Source organism: Pongo pygmaeus, chromosome X, assembly GCF_028885625.2.
Source record: "Pongo pygmaeus isolate AG05252 chromosome X, NHGRI_mPonPyg2-v2.0_pri, whole genome shotgun sequence".
NCBI classification, from domain to species: Eukaryota; Metazoa; Chordata; class Mammalia; order Primates; family Hominidae; genus Pongo; species Pongo pygmaeus.
Genome location: NC_072396.2, coordinates 128,145,697 through 128,168,799, shown reverse-complemented (window position 1 = coordinate 128,168,799; position 23,103 = coordinate 128,145,697). Strand labels below are relative to the sequence as shown.

General features: G+C 43.3%; 1 protein-coding gene, 1 non-coding gene and 1 pseudogene across 4 annotated transcripts in view; 1 reads left to right on the top strand and 2 right to left on the bottom strand.

Moving 5' to 3' along the window:
* XIAP (X-linked inhibitor of apoptosis) overlaps nucleotides 1-22,720 on the bottom strand; it is a 51,110-nt gene extending 28,390 nt beyond the window's left edge. For 2 of the 3 annotated variants that reach the window (XM_063660379.1, XM_054471939.2), the window contains exon 1: nucleotides 22,218-22,503. Coding sequence is in view for 1 of the 3 variants with exons in the window: in XM_054471938.2 (XP_054327913.1) it covers nucleotides 22,607-22,622 (16 nt within the window). In the remaining 2 variants the exon portion in view is untranslated. Of the gene's footprint in view, nucleotides 1-22,217; nucleotides 22,504-22,606 lie in introns of those variants that run through there. The other variant, XM_054471938.2, reaches the window with a different exon arrangement.
* Nucleotides 3,220-3,932, top strand: LOC129025409 (partitioning defective 6 homolog beta-like; annotated as a pseudogene).
* Nucleotides 7,979-8,087, bottom strand: LOC129025519 (U6 spliceosomal RNA). The gene has a single exon (XR_008497272.1). It is a non-coding gene; the product is annotated as a U6 spliceosomal RNA (small nuclear RNA).
* Nucleotides 22,721-23,103: the final 383 nt, after the last annotated feature.

The following is a 23,103-nucleotide window of genomic DNA, read 5'->3' as shown; positions in this document are numbered from 1 at the left end:
TCCTTAGGGAGCAATCGGGATGATAAAAATATCATATGAGAAATAGTTGGAATAGCGAAGGATATTTATCTCAAAGGGTGGAAAAACTGTGAGGGGAAGGGTAGAGAGGATAGACTAACTACCTTAAGATATCTAAAAGATTATCATGTAGAAAACAGATCCAAATTTTATATAGCTTGAGGGCAGAATTAAGGTCATTAAACACAACTATAAACAGTAGATTTTAACCCAAGGATGGGCTTTATAACAATTGATAGTAGCACCAAATGGATTGGGTTGCCTTGTAGATTATGAGTTCCTCCTATCACTTAAAGGAACTTCAGCATGGACTAGGAGACTGGATTAAACATTTCCAAGTCTATAATTATCCTGAATAATTAATGCTCAGTATAATTCAAAACACATGAGAATTGCCTTCCCTGAGGTGTTAAATTTTATTTCAAGTCAATCAAAATAGATGTAAGTGGCCAAGCACAGTGGCTCACGCCTGTAATTCCAACACTTTGGGAGGCTGAGGTGGGCGGATCACTTGAGGTCAGGAGTTCAAGACCAGCCTGGCCAACATGGTGAAACCCCATCTCTACCAAAAACTACAAAAATTAGCCAGGCGTGGTGGCGCACGCCTGTAATCCCAGCTACTTGGGAGGCCAAGGGACGAGAATCACCTGAACCTGGGAGGTGGAGGTTGCAATGAGCCGAGACTGCCACTGCACTCCAGCCTGGGTGACAGAGTGAGACTTTGTCTCAAAAAAAAAAAAATAAATAAAATAAATAAAATCAAAGATATTCTCATTTCACAATTTTGTGTAGTTCAAGTAGTCACCCTATTTCAGAAAATATTAGATAAAACCATCATTCAACATGAGCAGGAGAATCCCAATTTGAAGCTTTTGAGTGGAGATCTTATCTTCCCAGAGGTTGTTTCCATGCTAATAGTTCAGATTTCACTGTTTTGAAAAGTAAATATTTATTCAGAAGCACTCAAGTGAACAATATATACACATTAGCAGAGTGTGAGCTTTTTGAGAAGGAGGAACACCAGAATTACCAGAGTTTAAGAGTGAAAGGTGGAAGGATGACTGATGAAAGACAGAAACCTTGGGTTTGGAGGAAGGCACCAAACAAAAATGGTAAGATAGGGTAAAAAAAATATAGGATCTAAGTGAAATGGAGGTGGGGAAAATGATACCACAGAAAACAAGTATATATGGAGCAGATGAATTGAGAATATAGAAGAAAATAGGGTACGAATATTGCACAAGGGTGACAAAAAGGTTTTTGAAGTGAAAAGGTGTGGGTGCAATAAAGTATGCTGGGATAATTTAAGGCTTCTCTGTGAAAGCATCTTCAGGCTTTGTACTGGGTAAGTGGAAAGGCAGGAAGGCACGGAAAGAGAAAAATCTCAAAGAAAGCTTTTGGTATAAAGGGGCTGGGAAGTCAGGAATCTTAAGGGTAACAGTAGTTGGGAAAATAGCACTACGGAAGCAAAAAATGGGACAAAAAGGACCAGCAAGCAATGGTGCATGTTTAAATGAAGGGTTTGGGAGATTCTACAATGGTGATATGTAAGGTTTTACAGTATACATGTATGTACACACATTTAGTCCAGTCAACTGTGTAAAGAGAGCCACCAGGAGGTGCCAAGGAGAGGAAGTTGACAGCTAATCTAGCGAGAATGTGGGAATGCGGAGGTGGGGGATACAGAGACAAAGGCACATACAAAACCCTGGTGTCTGTATACGACACAAAAGTTTCTATTTCTCCCCCTTTTTTTTTTTTTTTTGAAACAGAGTTTTGCTCTTATGGCCCAGGCTGGAGTGAAATGGCGTGATCTCAACTCACTGCAACCTCCGCCTCCCAGGTCCAAACCATTCTCCTGTCTCAGCCTCCCAAGTAGCTGGGATTACAGGCGCCCGCCACCACGCCTGGCTAATTTTTTTATTTTTAGAAGAGATGGGGTTTCAACATGTTGGCCAGGCTGGAATTGAACTGCTGATCTCAGGTGATGCACCTGCCTCGAACTCCCAAAGTGCTGAGATGACAGGTGTGAACCACTGTGCCAGGCTGCTTTTTTTTTATTATTAGGGTTTTCTTTCTTTTTTTTTTTTTTGAGACAGAGTTTCACTCTTGTTGCCCAGGCTGGAGTGCAATGGTACGACCTCGGTTCACCGCAACCTCCACCTCTCGGGCTCAAGTGATTCTCCCACCTCAGCCTCCTGAGTGGCTGGGATTACAGGCGCCCGCCACCACACCCGGCTAATTTTGTATTTTTAGTAGAGACGGGGTTCCTCTACGTTGGTCAGGCTGGTCTTGAACTCCTGACCTCAGGTGATCCGCCCGCCTCGGCCTCCCAAAGTGCTGGGATTATAGGCATGAGCCACCGCGCCCAGCCTTAAGGTTTTCTTTTTTGAGACGGAGTCTTGCTCTGTCGCCCAGGCTGGAGTGCAGTGGCGCAATCTAGGCTCACTGCAACCTCTGCCTCCCGGGTTCAAGGGATTCTCCTGCCTCAGCCTCCCAAGTAGCTGGGACTATAGGCACGTGCCACCACACCCAGCTAATTTTTTGTATTTTTAGTAAAGATGGAGTTTCACTGTGTTAGCCAGGATGGTCTCGATCTCCTGACCTCGTGATCCGCCCGCTTCGGCCTCCCAAAGTGCTGGGATTACAGGCGTGAGCCACTGAGCCCAGCCAAGGTTTTCAAATACGTAGAATAAAGGTTATTTTAATGGGGAAAAGGATATAAGGTAGAATGCACGCCAGATTACCATTGCATGAAAATGCATACTTATAGACAAGACTCGGAAAGTAATATTAAATAAATCGAGAAAATGTTAAGGTGACAGGATTATAAGTGATCTTTTTCTCCAGAATGTCTTTAATAATATTGTCACTTAAAACCTCTCTTTCTGGTCAGGCGCGGTGGCTCATGCCTGTAATCCCAGCACTTTGGGAGGCCAAGGCAGGCGGATCACGAGGTCAGGAGATGGAGAGCATCCTAGCTAACACAGGTGAAACTCCGTCTCTACTAAACATTCAAAAAATTAGCTGGGCATGGTGGCGGGCGCCTGTAGTTCCAGCTACTCGGGAGGCTGAGGCAGGAGAATGGCGTGAACCTGGGAGGTGGAGCTTGCAGTGAGCCGAGATCGTGCCACTGCACTCCAGCCTGGGTGACAGAGTGACTCCGTCTCAAAAAAAAAAAAAAATCTCTCTTTCTGTGGTTTTGTCAACCACAGAAAAAGGCTATATCCAGTCACTGCTATGCCCTAAGACTTCAGACCTGTGTCTTCAATCATAGATGTGGATGTTCTCCCAGGAACTAAGCATCCCCTAGGACTCTATATGCAGGATGGTTCTAGCCTAAGGGAGACACCACATGGCTTAGAGAGCATCCCAGGGATCTTTTATATCCTGGCTTGTTCCAGGCCTGGCTCACAGCACAGAACTATGAACTGTTAATGATGAAGTTTTTAGAAGTTGATGGTACATAAGTTTCAGGGAAGCATCTCAATCAAGTAAACAGACATGATGAGTACAAACAGCAGCCACCTCATCCTAACAGTGAGACCAGCAACCAGGAGAATAATGTTACTGGGAACAGTCAGACTTCTGGTAGCTCCAGCCAATCTGCTGATAATAGCCTTCTTGCTTAACCACAGCAGATTGAACCAAACTTTGAGCCAAAGGATGAAGACAGTGGGGAAGGTGACAATATTATTTAAGATAATGGTGTACCACAGAAGACTGCTAAAGCCATTCCTACCATCAAAAGCCTGGAATCGTTAACACAAACAGAACAAACTCACTTTTGAGTCTCGACAGAATGATTTTACTTCTTCTAATTAAGTGAATTTAGCAGTAGTACAAACATAGAATTTGAAACATATGCTCCAGATCAAAAACTCTTAGAAGATGGAACTATCACAACATTATGAAACCATCATTTGAATGTTTTCTGAATGAGGATGTCATAGGACTTGTAAATTTGGGTAGTTTAAGAGCTTTTAAACCTCTGAGCCAACGACCTAGAATAGGCATGAGAACAATAATATTACAAGTTTGAAATGTTATTAAAATAAATAGAAACAGAAAGTAGATTAGTGGTTGCCTAGGGCTGGGGAGGGGGAAATAGGAAGTGACTACAAATGGTTACTGGGGTTGTTTCTGGAGTAATGAAAATGTTCTAAAATTAGATTGTGGTGACAGTTGCACAACTCTGCATATACTAAAAGCCACTGAACTATATACTCTAAATGGATCTACGGTATATAAATTTTACCTTAATAAAGCTGTCAGAATGTTATTAAAATAGTAGTTTGGTAACTGCATAAACTTTGGTGGATGAGAGGTGATTTTAAGTCTAAAACAAAGAGGCTTTTGCTAATGAAATTATGTGCTTTTGATATGGAAAATGGGATGTTAGTACATTTTCAGAACTAGGTGAGAGGACTAAGTCATTTCTGTTTGAAGCGGTTACATATTTAACCTGTTTCACAGAGCCCAGTGAATTTTTCCTTTAACTATATTCTTTAAATTCTTTTTTTTTTCTTTGAGACAGAGTCTCGCTCCCAGGCTGGAGTGCAGTGGCGCGATCTTGGCTCACTGCAAGCTCCACCTCCCGGGTTCACACCATTCTTCTGCCTCAGCCACCCGAGTAGCTGGGACTACACGTGCCCGCCACCACGCCCGGCTAATTTTTTTGTATTTTTAGTAGAGATGGGGTTTCACCATGTTAGCCAGGATGGTCTCGACCTCCTGACCTCGTGATCCACCCGCCTCGGCCTCCCAAAGTGTTGGCATTACAGGCATGAGCCACCGCGCATGGCTATATTCTTTAAATTCTAATGAGAAAAAGTTTGATTCTATCTCTTGGTACTGGAGGACCTCAGTTCTTATATCCCCAGTGTTCTTACTTCTAATGTTGTTCTTCTGTTGCTAATTGTAACAAATCGCTTTCTGGAATGCTTTTTCTAACTTTTAAGAAATTAAGCCAATTACTGTTTTTAGGAGTTGCTTTCCACATTATGAAGCACTTGAAGCTATGTTCCTGAATTACAAAATTCTCTGACAGTTGTTCAAATTGGTGTTTGTACATCCTGTAGCTTATATATTTAAAAACTAATTCCAAACAGGTATAGTTTGTGTTGTAAAAAGCAGTTAATGGCCGGGCGTGGTGGCTCATGCCTGTAATCCCAGCACTTTGGGAGGCCGAGGCAGGCGGATCACTTGAGGTCAGGAGTTAGAAACCAGCCTGGCCAACATGGCGAAAACCCCATCTCTACTAAAAATACAAAAAGTAGTCAGGCATGGTGGTGCATGCCTATAATCCCAGCTACTCAGGAGGCTGAGATATGAGAATTACTTGAACCTGGAAGGCGGGGGTTGCAGTGAGCCCGGATCGTGCCACTGTACTCCAGCCTGGGTGACAGAGCAAAACTCTGTCTCAAAAAAAAAAAAAAAAAAAAAGGCAGTTAATTTCACTGACTCTGGTAATATGAGACTCTCTCCTTTAACATTCTTGTGTTTACTCCTAATTTCACTAGAAAGCATTCCCTTTTTTGTGTGTCCATCTGTACATTGGAATGCTTTTGTACTCTTTTAATGTATTCAAGTAATGTGAATGTTTTTGATAAAAAACGTACCAAGATTAAAAGATTTTTACACACAGAACAAACCTGTGTATTTTTTCATACAACGATTTTGGATTTTCTTTAATGGGATTATTCTAGGAAGACTGCCTAACATTGATAGAAATATGTGGTATTTACCACTGATGGGTAGAGTTTACTCATATTATTTTCCTTTTTATTTAAATTTTTTTTTTTTTTAAAGACAAGGCCTTGCTCTGTTGCCCGAGTTGGAGTGCAGTAGTGTGATCATAGCTCACTGTAACCTCGACCTCCTGGGCTGAAGCAATCCTCCCACCTCAGCCTCCTGAGTAGCTGGGACTATAGCCACACACCACCATGCCCCACTAATTTTAAAAAGTTTTCTTAGAGATGTGGTTTTTCTATGCTGTTCAGGCTGGTCTGGAATTCCTGGACTCAAGCGATACTCCTGACTTGGCCTCCCAAAGTGTTGTGATTACAGGCGTGAACCACTGTGTTTAACTAGTTTTTTACTATTATGAACAATGCTGGAGTGAATGACCTTCTATCTAAACCTACTTATGTAATGTTTGCTTTTTGCACCAATAATAGATGGCCTCAAACAGGGCAGTGTCCTGTCACTACCTCCATTTAATCTATCTTGTTTTTGACTAGTAATAGTCTTAAGAAGCATTTGACTAAAGTAGTTGGGGAAAAAAAAGCAGCATGAGGCCATATGCGGCGGCTCACCCCTGTAATCCCAACACTTTGGGAGGTGAAGGCGGGAGAATCACTTGAGCCCAGGAATTTAAGACCAGACTGGGCAACGTAGGCCAAGGAATTCCAGGTTACAGTGAGCTGTGACTGTGTCACTGCACTTCAGCCTATACAACAGGTCAAGACACTGTCTTAAAAAACAAAAAAAGTAGTCTGAATACACTTATAAATCTATAAGAAGGCTGGGTGCAGTGGCTCACACCTGTAATCCCAACACTTTGGGAGGCCGAGGTGTGTGGATCACTTGAGTTCGGGAGTTCAAGACCAGCCTGGCCAACATGGTGAAACACCGTCTCTACTAAAAATACAAAAATTGGTCGGGCGTGGTGGCGCATGCCTGTAATCCCAGCTACTCGAGAGGCTGAGGCAGGGGAATCGCTTGAACCTGGGAGGCAGAGGTTGCAGTGAACCGAGATGGTGCCACTGTACTCCAGCCTGGGCGACACTGCGAGACTCTGTCTCAAAAAAAAAAAAAAAAAAATCTATAAGAAAAAGATTAATACGTTGATAGAAAACAGGCAAATTTACAAGTGGGAAATATTAACGGTCAACAAACATATGCAACAATGTTAAACCTCATTAATAATCAAAGAAATAAACACTTTAAAAGATAACATTTTTATCCTATTTGGCAAAGGTCAACATTACTACCAACAACGAAAACACAGTGGCTGGAGAGTATGAAGCAAGAGGTATCTGCCTGTTAGAACTAAAAACTGGTACGTCTTTTCTGGAAGGTAATCTGGCAATATATGTTCTAAAAGTCTTAAATATATGATTATCTCTTGAACCACCCATTCTAGTTCTAAACATATTCTCAAAAAAAATAAAAATAAAAATAAATAAATAAATAAATCCCTGATCAGGCCAGGCGCGGTGGCTCACGCCTGTAATCCCAGTATTCTGGGAGGCCAAGGCAGGCGGATCACCTGAGGTCAGGAGTCCAAGACCAGCCTGGCCATGGTGAAACCCCGTCTCTACTAAAAATACAAAAAATTAGCCAGGCATGATGGTGCACGCCTGTAATCCCAGCTACTCGGGACACTGAGGCAGGAGAATCGCTTCAACCTGGGAGGCAGAGGTTGCAGTGAGCTGAGATCGTGCCATTGTACTCCAGCCTGGGAAACAAGAGCAAAACTCCGTCTCAAAAAAAAAAAAAAAAAATCCCTGATCAGCCAGGCGCAGTGGCTCATGCCTGTAATCCCAGCTCTTTGGGGGCTAAGGTGGGTGGATCACTTGAGGTCAGGAATTCAAGACCAGCCTGGCCAACATGGCAAAACCTAGGTTCCACAAAAAAAAAAAAAAAAATACAAGAATTAGCTGGGGGTGGTGGCACACACCTGTAGTCCCAGCTACTCAGGAGACTGAGGCAGGAGAATTGTTTGAACTCGGGAGGTAGAGGTTGCAGTGACCCGAGATTGCGCCACTGCATTCAAGCCTGGGCAACAGAGGGAGACTCTATCTCAAAAAAAAAAAAAAAAAAAAAAAATCCCCCATCATTTCATTATGAATGTATATATAAGGATGTTCCATAAAGTGCTATTTACTAGAAACAATTCAATATCTAACAAAAGAGGACAATACTATGGTAATATGGGCCACCAGGTAACCATTAAAAATTCATGTTCAGGATGTATTTTAAAAATATACATATATTATACAGGGGCCATGTTAACCTTCTCTGTATCATTCCAATTTTAGTATATGTACTGCCAAAGCGAGCACCATGATGTTGTATTAAGTGGAAAAAGCTGGTTACAAAATAATGTTGTATTGTATAACCCAAATTATAAAAAATACAGATATATAAAGACAGGCTAAATTACATATCAAAATTCTGCTGTGGTTATCTCTGAGCAGTGAGATTAAATTATTTTCTTTGCGCTTAACTTTCTAAATTCTATAACAGCAAATATATTAGATTCTAATGAAAAGAAATAAGCAGGTGGACTCTTGATTAGTCAGGCACCCTTGTACAATCCTGCCAACCAGACTATGGGTGTAATCTGGTTATTTGCCATGTGACAATGCTTCCTCCCTTTGTGAATACACTGGCCAAGTAAACTATCAATAGGCAGGGCCTGGTAATGCAAAGTTTTGGCTTTTCATTCACAGAAAGTAATTTTTATGACTTAGAAAGGGAAGGATACGTTCTTTGGTTCTTATCTTTTTGCCTATCCTGAGAATTTCTGCCAGCTTGTTACATAGGTAACTGCCTCTGAGCAACCCACCAGGTTTTTTTGTTTTTTTGTTTTTTCAGACGGACTCTCGCTCTGTCACCCAGGCTGGGATGCAGTGGCGCAATTTGGGCTCACTGCAACCTCCGCCTTCCAGGTTCAAGCAATTCTTCTGCCTCAGCTTCCCAAGTAGCTGGGATTACAGGCGTGTGCTACTAGGCCCAGCTAATTTTTTTTTTTTTTCTATTTTTCGTAGAGATGTGGTTTCACCATGTTGGTCAGGCTGGGCTCAAAACTCCTCACCTCAAGTGATCCACCTGCCTCAGACTCCCAAAGTGCTGGGATTACAGGTGTGTGCCGCCACGACGCCTGGCTGATTTTTGTATTTTTAGTAGAGACAGCGTTTCATCATGTTGGCCAGGCTGGTCTCAAACTCCTCATCTTAAGTGATCTGCTCGCCTTGGCCTCCCAAAGTGCTGGGATTACAGGCGTGAGCCACCGTGCCTGGCAATCATCAGGTTTCAAAAAAGAGAGAGAGAGAGGGCCAGACATGGTGGTTCATGCCTGTATTCCCAGCACTTTGGGAGGTCAAGGCAGGAGGATTGCTTGAGCCCAGGTATTTGAGGCCAGCCTGGGCAACATGGTGAGACCCCATCTCTACAAAAAAATAAAAATAAAAATTAGGCCAGGTGAGGTGGCTCCCGCCTATAATCCCAGCACTTTGGGAGGCCGAGGCGGGAGGATCATCTGAGGTCGGGAGTTCAAGACCAGCCTGACCAACATGAAGAAACCCCGTCTCTACTAAAAATACAAAATTAGCCAGGCGTGCTGGCGCATGTCTGTAATCCCAGCTACTCAGGAAGGCTGAGGCAAGAGAATCACTTGAACCCAGGAGGCCGAGGTTGAGGTTAGCCGAGATTGCGCCATTGTACTCCAGCCTGGGCAACAACAGCGAAATTTCGTCTCAAAAAAAAAAAAAATTAAAAATTAGTCGGGCATGGTTGCACATGCCTGTAGTCCCAGCTACTAGGGAAGCTGAGGTGGAAGGACTGCCTGAGCCTGGGAAGCAGAGTCTGCAGTGAGCTATGATTGTGCCAATGCACTGTACCCTGGGAGACAGAATGAAAAGCTATCCAAAAAAAGAGAGAGAGGGATACAGGTCAAGTCCCAGAGATAAAAGCAGTCATCAGGTCATGTCCATGGTGGTTGGCCAGAAACAAATGCCTTTTGGTCCACTGCTTGAGTGGCAGTAAACCAGCAGCAGAAGAGAAGGGCTGAGAAACACAGGTGATAGCTGATTGCTACTTATTGGGTTTCTTTTTTTGTGACGGAGTCTTGCTCTGTCACCCAGGCTAGAGTGCAGTGGCGTGATCTCGGCTCACTGCAACCTCCATCTCCCAAATTCAAGTGATTCTCCTGCCTTAGCCTCTTGAGTAGCAAGACTACAGGGGCGCGCCACCATGCCCGACTAATTTTTGTATTTTTAGTAGAGACGGGGTTTCACCATGTTGGCCAGACTGTTCTCAAAACTTCTGACTTCAGGTGATCTGCCCACCTCAGCCTCACAAAGTGCTGGGATCACAGGCGTGAGCCACCACACCTGGCCAACTTACTGTTAACTTGAGTTGAAAATAAAAGGACTTGCTAAGTGAGACACTAGTGTGCCAAAAAAAAAAAAAAAAAAAGGACGAAAAAAAGGACTTCTTGTGGAAAAATTTTTCTGAGTGATATCTATCTTTGGAGTTATGAACTGTTCATCCACTGCCTTGTAAAAATTTACAATGACTTTGGGGCCTGGTAAGAAGAAAGAAGTCTCCGCGAACTTTCGGCAAAAACTTCCCTAAAATAATTTTAACAAAAAGAGCAGCTCAGAATCAAGTATACTAAAAAGCATAATCATTATTATTATTACTACGAGATGGAGTCTCGCTCTGTCACCAGGCTGGAGTGCAGTGGCACAATCTCAGCTCACTGCAACCTCCGCCTCCTGGGTTCAAGCGATTCTCATGCCTTAGCCTCCCGAGTAGCTGGGATTACAGGCACGTGCCACCATACCCAGCTAATTTTTGTACTTTTAGTAGAGACGGGGTTTCACCATGTTGGCCAGGATGGTCTTGATCTCCTGATCTCGTGATCCTCCCGCCTCATTCTCCCAAAGTGCTAGGATTACAGGCATGAGCCACCGCATCCGGCCATTATTATATTTTGTAGACACTCATGAGCAAAAATTGTTCATAATAACTATGTCTTGCTGGACAGGATAATAAAAATCATTCTCTTACTTTACAGATAAAGAAACTAATCCGCTTGGGAAACATAGGTAGACCCAGTCACTAAAAAAAAAAAAAAAAAAACTAAGGCATGGTGGCTGGAGCCTGTAGTCCCAGCTACTCGGGAGGATGAGGTGGGAGGATCACTTGAGCCTGGCCACTCCAGCCTGGGCTGATAGAACCAGATCCTGTCTCAAAAAAAAAAAAAGAAAGAAAGAAAGAAAAAGAAACTAAAACATAAGGAAGGTAAATGATTTGACTAAGGCCATAGAGCTGATTAGTGGCAAGGAACCGGAACTTACTGTACTCTGATACTTTGTCCAGATAACTTATTCTGACAGAGTGATTAGAAAGCAGTTCATACAATCAGATGGTTCCAGAAATGCCATGGATGACTTCATAAGCAGGTAATACCTACTCCTAGACATTTCTCAGAATGAAGTATTCTTTTTTTTTCTTTAAGAGATGGGGTCTCGACCGGGCTTGGTGGCTCATGGCCAGGTATGGTGGCTCACGCCTGTAATCCCAGCACTTTGGGAGGCTGAGGTGGGTGGATCACTTGGTCAGGAGTTCAAGACCACCCTGGCCAACATGGTGAAACTCGGCCCCTACTAAAAATACAAAAATTAGCTGGGCATGGTGGCACATGCCTGTAATCCCAGCTACCCGGGAGGCTGAGGCAGGAGAATCGCTTGAACCTGGGAGGCGGAGGTTGCATTGAGCCCAGATCGTGCCAATGTACTACAGCAGCCTGGCTGACAGAGTGAAACTCCGACTCCCTCACACACACACACGCACACACAAAAAGAGATGGGGTCTTACTATGTTGCTCAAGCTGGTGTTGAACTGCTGGCCTCAAGTGATCTTCTCACCTCAGAGTGAAGTATTCTATTCCATGATCATGTTAGGATCTCAAGCAAGTACTTAAACAACTTTTTTTTTTTCTTCTGGGACAGGGTCTTGCTTTATCGCCCAGACTGGAGTGCAGTGTCACAATCTCGGCTCACTGCAGCCCCTGCCTTGCAGTTTCAAGCAATCCTAACACCTCAGCCTCCCGAGGAGCTGGACTCCAGGCAGGCGCCAGCACACTCAGCTAATTTTTAAATTTTTTTTGTAGAGACAAGGTCTCACTATATTGCCCAGGCTGATCAAACAAGTTATGGATAAGAGCCCACATCTTTTTTCTTTCTTCAGTAAAAATATTTAACTCTATCTGAAAGCTACAGTGCTATCTATATTCAAACATTTAGTACGTTTCTCTTCTGTCTAGGTTTTAATTTTTTTAAATGACACAAAGTAAAGGAAACTGTGCTACAAACCAAATTTAAATGATACAACATATTTCATGAGTGTCCGCATGTACCCAAATGCTATCTACAAACTAATTTTCATTTTCCTTCATCCCATCATTTTAGCTACAAGTAAGTACTTTCTCTACTAAACATGCTGAATTTAAACTAAAAATTTTCAATCTTGGCTGGGCATGGTGGCTTAAGCCTGTAGTCCCAGCACTTTGGGAGGTTGAGGTGGGGAGACCACCTGAGGTCAGGAGTTCGAGACCAGCCTCGCCAAAATGGCAAAACCCCGTCTCTACTAAAAATACAAAAAAATTAGCTGGGCATGGTGGCACGTGCCTGTAGTCCCAGCTACTCAGGAGGCTGAGGCACAAGAATCGCTTGAACCTGGGCGGCAGAGGTTGCAGTGAGCTGAGATCGCGCCACCGCACTCCAGCCTGGGCGACAGAGCGAGACTCCGTCTCAATTAAAAAAAAAAAAATCAATCCTATTTGGTTTAATGTAAGGTCAAAATTTAAGCATGGGCTTGTGTGATTCTACAGCTCCTCTTCTTTCACGATGTTACCTTTGATAATAACTAACATATGTAATGTGCTTTACAATTTAGAATGTTTTCATATATGGTATCTAATTTAACCTACATAATACATCATAGGCCTCATCTGAAATATGAGGAAACAGTGGTTCTGACTGTTACTCATCAAAGGTCATGCACCCAGTGATTATGACCAATATAGGTCTAAGGAAATTACTACAAGGATTACTGGCAGAAGGGACAGTCCAATGAGGTAGCAGAAAATGTTAGGCTTCTTTCCCTTTCAAGGCCTAAAAAATTAGCTAGAACCATAGAAAGGTTAAGTCACATGGTAATATATGCTGAGATGTCTGTGTTTTTTTTTTTTTTCTTTTCTTTATTTTTGAGATGGAGTCTCACTCTGTCGTCCAGGCTGGAGTACAGTGGCATGATCTCAGCTCACTGCAACCTGCACCTCCCAGGCTCAAGTGATTCTCCTGCCTCAGCCTCCTAAGTAACTGGGATTGCAGAGGCGTGACCCAGCTTTTTTTTTTTTTTTGTATTTTTTTTAGTAGAGATGGGGTTTCGCCCTGTTGGTCAGGCTGGTCTTGAACTCCTGACCTCAAGTGATCCACCCGCCTCGGCCACCCAAAGTGCTGGGATTTCAGGTGTGAGCCACTGCGCCCAGCAAGATGTCTGTATTTCTGTATTTAAGGTGAATAAAATGATTACAGAAATAAGAATAAAATTTCAAACCATAATATAAGTATTTATAAGTACCAGGGAATGCACAATGGCAGCAGCCTTGTCCAGTTTAAGAAATCAGCTTTAATCCACTTAGTTCAACATCTGACCATCTGAGATCAAGCTATTCTCAGTCTGTACAGGTAAACGTGACTTTTCACTATGACCCATATCCTCGAAAATACATAAAACTGTATCATAACAAGGTGAATCACATGTATCCGTAATAAAGACTGGGTACCAAATCATAACAAAATCAAATCCCAAAATGTATCAAACAGCAGAGCTACAAATGTATCATAATTTAAAACAATAAAAGCCCATGCCAAGTCCTGCAAACTGGACATAAGTATGTTTTTATCATATAAAGGATAACCTATTATTAACCATATACAGAGCAGATAAAATATATAATCCATAAATTTGGCCTCAAATTCCTGTTTTTGTTTTTTGAGATAGGGTCTTGCTCTGTCCCCCAAGCTGGAATGGGGTGCCCTGATCTTGGCTCACTGCAACCTCCACCTCCTGGGCTCAAGTGATCCTCCCACCTCAGCTTCCAGAGTAGCTGGGATTACAGGCGCATGCACAACCATGCCCAGTTAATTTTTCTATTTTTAGTAGAGATAGCATTTTACCATGTTGCCCAGGGTGGTCTTGAACTCCTGGGCTCAAGGGATCTCCCTGACTTGGCTTCCCAAAGTGCTGGGATTAAAGGCATGAGCCACCATGCCTGGCCTGGGATTGTTATATGGAATTTTTTTCCTTGACAAAATCTCAGATAATCAGGCTTAAAAACTATTATAATGAGTTTTGAATCGTTGGAATCAACTAGCCCTTAAGCCCAACCACCCTGGGTTTTTTGTTTGTTTGTTTGCTTGTTTGTTTTGAGACAGGGCCTCACTCTGTCACTCAGGCTACAATGCAGTGGTGCCCTCATGGCTCACTGCCGCCTTGACCTCCCGGGCTCAAGTGATCTTCACAGGCACGTGCCATCACATCCAGCTCATTTTTTTATTATTGGTAGAGACGGGGTCTCACGATGTTGCCCAGGCTGGTCTCAAACAATCCTCCCACCTCAGCCTCCCAAAGTGCTGGGCTTACAGGTATGAGTCACTACGCCTGGCCCTGTTACTTTACAGATGAAGAAAGTGCAGTATAAAATAATACACTGGATAAATAAAAAATGTATTTTGAAAGACTTCAGGCCGGGTGCAGTGGCTCACGCCTGTAATCCCAGGACTTTGGGAGGCCGAGGCAGGTGGATGACCTGAGGTCAGGAGTTTGAGACCAGCCTGGCCAACATGGTGAAATCTCATCTCTACTAAAAATGCAAAAATTAGCTGGGCGTGATGGCAGGCACCTGTAATCTCAGATACTTGGGAGGCTGAGGCAGGAGAATCACTTAAACCCAGGAGGCAGAGGTTGCAGTGAGCTGAGATTGCGCCAATGCGCTCCAGCCTGGGCAACATGAGCAAAACTCCGTCTCAAAAAAAAAAAAAAAGCCAGGTACGGGGGCTCACACCTGTAATCCCAACACTTTGGGAGGCCAAGGCGGGTGGATCACAAGGTCAGGAATTCAAGACCAGCCTGGCCAACATGGGGAAACCATGCCTCCACTAAAAATACAAAAATTAGCTGGGCGTGGTGGCACATGTCTATAATCCTAGCTACTCAGGAGGCTCAGGCAGGAGAATCGCTTGAACCCAGGAAGCGGAGATGCAGTGAGCTGAGATTGTGCCACTGCACTCCAGCCTGGGGGACAGAGCGAGACTCTGTCTAAAAAATCAAACCAAACCAAAAAAAAAAAAAAAAAGACTGCTGGGCGCGGTGGCTCACACTTGTAATCCCAGCACTTTGGGAGGCTGAGGCAGGCTAATCACGAGGTCAGGAGATTGAGACCATGGTGAAACCCCGTCTCTACTAAAAATACAAAAACATTAGCCAGGCGTGGTGGCGGGCACCTGTAGTCCCAGCTACTTAGAGAGGCTGACGCAGAAGAATGGCATGAACCCGGGAGGCAGAGGTTGCAGTGAGCTGAGATCGCACCACTGCACTCCAGCCTGGGAGACAGAGCGAGACTCCATCTCAAAAAAAAAAAAAAAAAAAAAGAAATGTTAACTATAGAATGTTGAATGGGGGAAAAAAGATTAAAACAACCTGTAGACAATATGATCGTAATTATTCTATTTCATAAATTTTCTATAATAAACACATATCTCTAGTCAGGCGTGGTGGCTCATGCCTGTAATATATATATATATATAATATATATAATATATATTATATATAACATATATAAAATATATATTATATATATTTTTATATATTATATATAATATATATTTTTATATATTATATATAATATATAATATATATTTTATATATTATATATATATTATTTATATTGTATATATATTTATATAATATATAAATATATATATATTTCTGAGACGGAGTCAGGAGCAAGACTCCGTCTCAGAAAAATAAATAAATACATAAAATAAAATAAGCCGGGCGTGGTAGTGCACCTGTAGTCCCAGCTACTTGGGAGGCTCAGGCAGAAGAATTGCTTGAACCTGGGAGGCAGAGGTTCAGTGAGCCAAGATTGCGCCACTGCACTCCAGCCTGGGTGACAGAGCGAGACTCCGTCTCAAAAAAAACCATATATATAAAATATATATTATATATTATATATAATAATATAATATAATATATATTATATCATATATAATAATATATATTATATTATATATAATAATATAATATAATATATATTATATCATATATAATAATATATATTATATCATATATAATAATATATATTATATTATATATAATCATATATAATATAATATATAATATAATATATATGATATATTATATTATATATGATATAATATATATTATTATAGAATATATATTATATAATATATTTAGAAACACATATTTCTTTTATAACTTAAAATATTCAAAGGCCGGCGCAGTGGCTCACGCCTGTAATCCCGGCACTTTGGGAGGCCAAGGCGGGCAGATCACATGAGGTCAGGAGTTCAAGACCAGCCTGGGCAACATGGTGAAACCCTGTCTCTACTTAAAATACAAAAAAGGCTGGGTGCGGTGGCTCACACCTGTAATCCCAGCACTTTGGGAGGCTGAGCCGGGTGGGTCACGAGGTCAGGAGTTTGAGGCCAACCTGGTTAACATGGTGAAACCCCGTCTCTACTAAAAATACAAAAATTAGCCAGTTGTGGTGGCGTGCGCCTGTAATCCCAGCTACTCGGGAGGCTGAGGCAGGAGAATTGCCTGAACCCAGGAGGCGGAGTCTGCAGTGAACAGAGATTGCGCCACTGCACTCCAGCTCTGGGCGACAGAGCAAGACTCTATCTCCCGGGGGAAAAAAAGATTAAAAAAAAAAAAAATTAGCTGGGTGTGGTAGCACATGCCTGTAATCCCAGCTACTTGGGAGGCTGAGTCACCAGAATCACCTGAACCCAGGAGGTGGAGGTTGCAATGAGCTGGGATCATGCACTGAACTCCAGCCTGGGTGACACAGCAAGACAATGTCTCAAAAAATAAATAAATAAAATAAAATATTCAAAATACCCTTTTTTTTTTTTGAGACGAAGTCTCGCTCTGTAGCTCAGGCTAGAGTGCAGTGGCACAATCTTGGCTCACTGCAAGCTCCGCCTCCCAGGTTCACACCATTCTCCTGCCTCAGCCTGCCAAGTAGTTGGGACTACAGGCGCCCGCCACCACGCCCGGCTAATTTTTTGTATTTTTTTTTTTTTTAGCAGAGATGGGTGCCAGGATGGTCTAGATCTCCTGACCTCGTGATCCGCCCACCTCAGCCTCCCAAAGTGCTGGGATTACAGGCGTGAGCCACCACGCCCGGCCTTAAAATACCCTTTTTATGTTTTGAATTCAACACCTAAAATAACATATCAAAAATGTGAACATGTAAAGATGGGGTCACTGACATGCACAATCCCACAGCTAATTGGAAACAAAGTCAATAACCTAGGTACTGTGGTACCCAACCTAGGGATCTTTCCAAACACTGTAGCCCATGACCTCTAAGATACAGAAACAGTATTTGTTAAATTCTGAAGTATTTTTTATCTTATCACTACTGTTTGTCTCCTCATATCTACTCACACAATGTCCTTTAATAGTGCTAACAGGTTACATTTTATAATACTATTACCAGATTACCTCACAGAGATAAAGCTTGAGAATTGACAGCTCATGATAATCTCCCAGCCTCAAAAGAACAATGGAAAAACAAACAAACACACAAAAGCAAAATAAAAACAAACAAAAAAAAGCAAAAAAAAAAAAAAAAGAAAAAAGAAAGGCGGCCCGGCGTGGTGGCCAGCACTTTAGGAGGCCAAGGCAGGCAGATCACGAGGTCAGGACAATGAGACCATCCTGGCTAACATGGTGAAACCCTGTCTTTACTAAAACACACACACACACACACACACACACATATAAAATTAGCCGGGTGTGGTGGCGGGTGCCTGCAGTCCCAGCTACTTGAGAGGCTGAGGCAGGAGAATGGCGTGATGCCGGGAGGCAGTGCCTGCAGTGAGCCAAGATCGCGCTACCGCACTCCAGCCTGGGCAACAGAGCCAGACTCCATTGTCTCAAAAAAAACAAAAAAAAAAACCAGAAGAAAGGCATTTATTTTGTCATATTTATCCTTGGAATCCTACCACATACTACAATGCCTGGAACACATTAAGTGCTCAATGAATGTTTATTTCATAAACTGTAGGTTTTGCTCTCTGCTAATACTACCTACCAGACTTAAATATTAGACCCAAAAAACAGTGAAATATCATTATTTTACATTTGGTATCTCTAAACATTTACAATATAAATACAGGATTTACTAAAGAAATTAATGTTTACAATGAAATAAAAGGAGAACATTTATTTACTAAATTAGTAAATTTAGTAAAATTTATGTTACTAAAATATTTTAAGCACTATACAAATTAGCTGGTCCATTAATCATAATAATTTTGAGAAACTGCTTACTTCCTGAAAATGAAAAAAAAAAAAAGGAAGACAAAATAAAATAAAAACCAAAGAAAAAAATAATAATTCTTAACTATTGAAATGGTCCTAGCTAACCTTTAGATATTATTACTTTGTCAGCCTAGTTGGAATCATCTAATGCACTAGAAAGCAATAAAATTACAGGTATAGTACAAGGGCCACTAGACTAGAACCTAGACTCTAGTCCAAGCTTTGCTAATAATCAGATATATTACGGTGGGCAATATATTTTTTTGAGTCTTAATCTATTTCTAAAAACTAGACAGCTGGGCCGGGCGCAGTGACTCACGCCCGTAATCCCAGCACTTTTTCACCTGAGGTCGGGAGTTTTGAGACCAGCCTGACCAACATGGAGAAACCCCGTCACCACTGAAAATACAAAATTAGCCGGGCGTGGTGGCGCATGCCTGTAATCCCAGCTACTCGGGAGGCTGAGGCAGGAGAACTGCTTGAACCCGGGAGGCAGAGGTTGAGGTGAGCCGAGATCGCACCATTTCACTCCAGCCTGGGCAACAAGAGCGAAACTCCATCTCAAAACAAAAACAAAACTAGACAGCTGAACTCCTAATCACTATAAACTGTTTTAGTCTTAACTTTTTATTTGTTTTTGAGGTGGAGTCTCACTCTGTGGCCCAGGCTGGAGTTGAATGTTGCGTTCTCAGCTCACGGCAACCTCCGCCTCATGGGCTCAAGTGGTTCTCCTGCCTCAGCCTCCCAAGTAGCTGGGACTACAGGGGTGCACCGCCACACCCAGCTAATTTTTGTATTTTTAGTAGAGATGGGGTTTCACCATGTTAGCCAGGCTGGTCTTGAACTCCTGACCTCAGGTGATCCGCCCACCTCAGCCTCCCAAAGTGCTGGGATTACAGGTGAAAGCCACTGCACTTGGCCCTAGTCTTAACTTTTTTAAAAAATATATTCTTATCTACAAAGAGTCTACAATTCAGATTTTTGTTTGTTTGTTTTGTTTGAGACAGGGTCTCATTCTTTCGCCCAGGCTGGAGTACAGTGGCCCAATCATGGCTCACTGCAGCCTCCACCTCCCAAGGCTCAGGTGATCCTCCTGCCTCAGCTCCCCAAAGTAGCTAGGACTACAGGCACAAGCCAGCACGCCCAGCTAATTTTTGTATTTTTATTAGAGAGGGCTGTGCCATGTTGCCCAGGCTGCAGATATTTTCCTTGTGTCCTTTTTTTTTTTTTTTTTCGAAACAAAGGTGCGCTCTTGTCACCCAGGCTAGAGTACAATGGTGCAATCTTGGCTCACTGCAGCCTCTGCCTCCTGGGTTCAAGCAGTTCTCCTGCTTCAGCCTCCCGTGTAGCTGGGACTACAGGCGCACACCACCATACCCGCCTAGTTTTTTTAGTAGAGGCAGGGTTTCACCATGTTGGCCAGTCTGGACTCCAACTCCTGACCTCAGGTGATCCGCCCGCCTTGGCCTCCCAAAGTGCTGGGATTACAGGCATGAGCCACAGCGTCAGGTGTCAAATTTTTGTTGTGGTTTATTAAAAAAAGGGACCGAATTAGCCAGGTGTGTGGTGGTGGGCACCTGTAATCCCAGCTACTTGGGAGGCTGAGGCAGAAGAATCACTTGAACCCGGGAGGCGGAGGTTGCAGTGAGCTGAGATGGCGCCATTGCACTCCAGCCTGGGCAACAAAAGCGAAACTCTGTCTCAAAAAAAAAACATGGACTGGCCGGGCGAGGTGGCTCATACCTGTAATGCCAGCACTTTGGGAGGCCGAGGCGGGTGCATCACCTGAGGTCACGAGTTCAAGATCAGCCTGGCCAACATGGGTAAACCCGGTGTCTACTAAAAATACAAAAATTAGCCAGGTGTGGTGGTGCATGCCTGTAGTCCTAGCTACTCGGGAGGCTGAGTAGCTTGAACCCAGGAGGCGGAGGCTGCAGTGAGCCAAGATCGTGCCACTGCACTCCAGCCTGGATGACAGAGTAAGACTCCGTCTCAAAAAAAAAAAAAATTAATTAATTAATTAATGAAAAAAAAAAACCACCATGCTAATCTTCTTTGAATTGTTCCAATTTTAGTATATGTGCTACCACTGAAGCAAGTACCCAAATTTGACATTTTAAATGTGTTAAAAGTTTGCTACATTATTTGATAATCAACAAGCTTAGGACAATTTCTAAAAATATATGACGACTAGTAACATATTATTTTTACTATCTTACATTAGGGGAGAGCAATACAAGAAAACAGAACATGAGTATCCAATAATGAGGTCTGCTTTGTCAGCTGAGTTGACCCGAATCATACTGGATTTTACAGTACAAACCACTGATATGTATAAATACATATATGTACATAAATATGTGTACATACCATTGGTATATACTTGCTTATGTTGATATAGATATTTGTGTGGGAAGGTGTGAACTTTAAAACTTTTCAATTATGAAATCAATACGAATTTATAACAAATTCAAACCGTACATTAGGTCATGTGAAGTGCAAAGTAAAAAGTCTTCTACCTCTCTTCTCCTCCATAAGTAACTACTATTAACATTTTTATTGTGTATCCTTCAAGAAACTATCTGGGCAAATGCAAGTATACACACATACATGTGAAGGTGTGTGTATAAATCTAAACTGTTGCCACTTCTTGAATGTGGGGGTGGGGGGGAATCTCAAGTACTCCATAAGCATGTTAAATACATTGAAATACATAGAAAGTGGTACCACAGTCACTGGTACAAAGTATTATACTCTTCAGAAATGTGTGTTGAATTGAATACATTTAATTTTCATGCTTGGAGGCGATATGGAGCAATTGCGCAGAAAGAGTGGTGGGCAAGAAGCCAGATAACATGGGTTCTAATCTAACTAGTTGGATAGCCTTAAGCAAGCTATGAAATCTTCCTAAGCCGTGGTTTCTGGTTTTGTAAAAGGACAGGGTTTGACTAAGATCCCTTCCAACTCTAAAATGTTATAATTCTAAGATGGCCGTCTGTAACGCTGTTCATTGACTGTAATAAATATTATGGGGAAAAAAACAAAAAGAAACACTACTGCAACCTCCAGTCTTACAAATGTCTATGAGTCATTAAACTATCAAAGTATAGTTGTGACAGAACTAGCGACATAATTATATTTGAAAGCAAACTACTAGATTATTAAAATCTGACAGGTTAAGAGTTTTTTAACAAAGGTTGGATTGACGTTGTTCCTTTTTCGGAGGTGGAGGGAGCTACTGCTTAGTTTGAGAATAAACACTCCTCTCCCCGAAAAGAAAACAATTTAAGTGTTATGGAGTTAAAATAATGAAACAAAGTCAAATTACATTTCGTTTTACAGAACATGCCGGAGAGGTGACTGGGAAAGCAGATTGGAAAGAATCACTAGCTAATTTCCTCTTCCGGAAGCTCTTTGGCCCTTATTCTTTAAGTTTCATATGCCCTCTCCAGACACACTCCACCCTGCTTCACACAAGCCACAGGTTATCACATGGGGAGGAAATCCCTTTGATCATATTTTTTTAAAAAGTTCTTTGCCTCAATTTACCTTAGGTGTCACAGGGTTTAGGAAGGCAATCCTGCGGGCCTGAAGTCACCCACCCACCCACGCCTGCCGTCGGCAGTCCGAGGAACCCGGGCAAGCAGCCGGGGCCGGGCCACCCCTGCCGGGCGGGCGCGGCCTTCCAGCCCTCCCCAGCAGCGCCGGCCCGAGGGAAGTGGAGAGGAAAAGAAGAGAGGGGAGGGAGGGGAGGGAGGAGAGGGGAAGGAGGGGAAGGAGGGAAAGCGGGGGAGGGGAAAGCCTACACAAGCTGTACCCACCGCGCCAGGACAGCCGGCCCGAACTGCCCCGCGGCGATCGGCTCGGTCCAAGGGGAGGGTCCCGGAGGAGGCGCAGCCCGAGCCCCAATCTGGAAATGCCAACTCCGCTCTGCGGCTTGGCCCCAGCCTAGGTGAAGGAAACGGAAGTCCCTTCGTCTCCCTCACGCGCCTCCACCGGCCGGCCCATCCCCTGGAGAAACCCGGAGTCGTGAAACCCGAAGTGTGTCCACGTCAGGGCCTCAAAGAGACACCGGGCGCGGTCCGTCAGTCTCCCGGCCCGGGCTGCGCCACTGGGCCGGCTGTGTCCTTCCCACCCCCGGCCGGGAGGTCAGCCTCCTGCCCTGCAAAGCCCCTCCTTCTTCCCCCCCCTCCGCCATTTTTCAACTTACCACTTGGGCCGGGCATCCCTCGATGAGCGCCACGCCGGCTCCGGGCGCCGCCAAGGTCCCGCCACCTCCCCGAACCGGAAGGGGGCAGTAAGAAAAAATCAGGCCCTTGCAACCCCTACCCCCACCCCCACCCGACCCCCCCGCCCGGCTGGAACGGAGAAGCTGACCTAGCGGCGCACATGCGCAGTGAGCACCTCGTAGTCTCCGCCCCCAGCTCCAGTGTTTCTTCTTTTAGTCTCAAGGATGGTTTTTCCCACGGTTTTTACCTGTTGGGCCCTGGGGTTGGGGAATAGGGGAAGAAAGGCACAAGGACAAAAAAGAGGAGAAGGGGCGAAAATGTTGAGTTATTACTATAGATCAGGTACTGTGTTAGGCATATAACGTGTTCTTTGTTGTAATGTTGACAACCCTGTAAGATAAACACTGTCTTTGGGGGTTTAATAAGCCCATTTTACAAAGGAAACTGAGGCCCAGAGGGGATAACTATCCCAGTATCA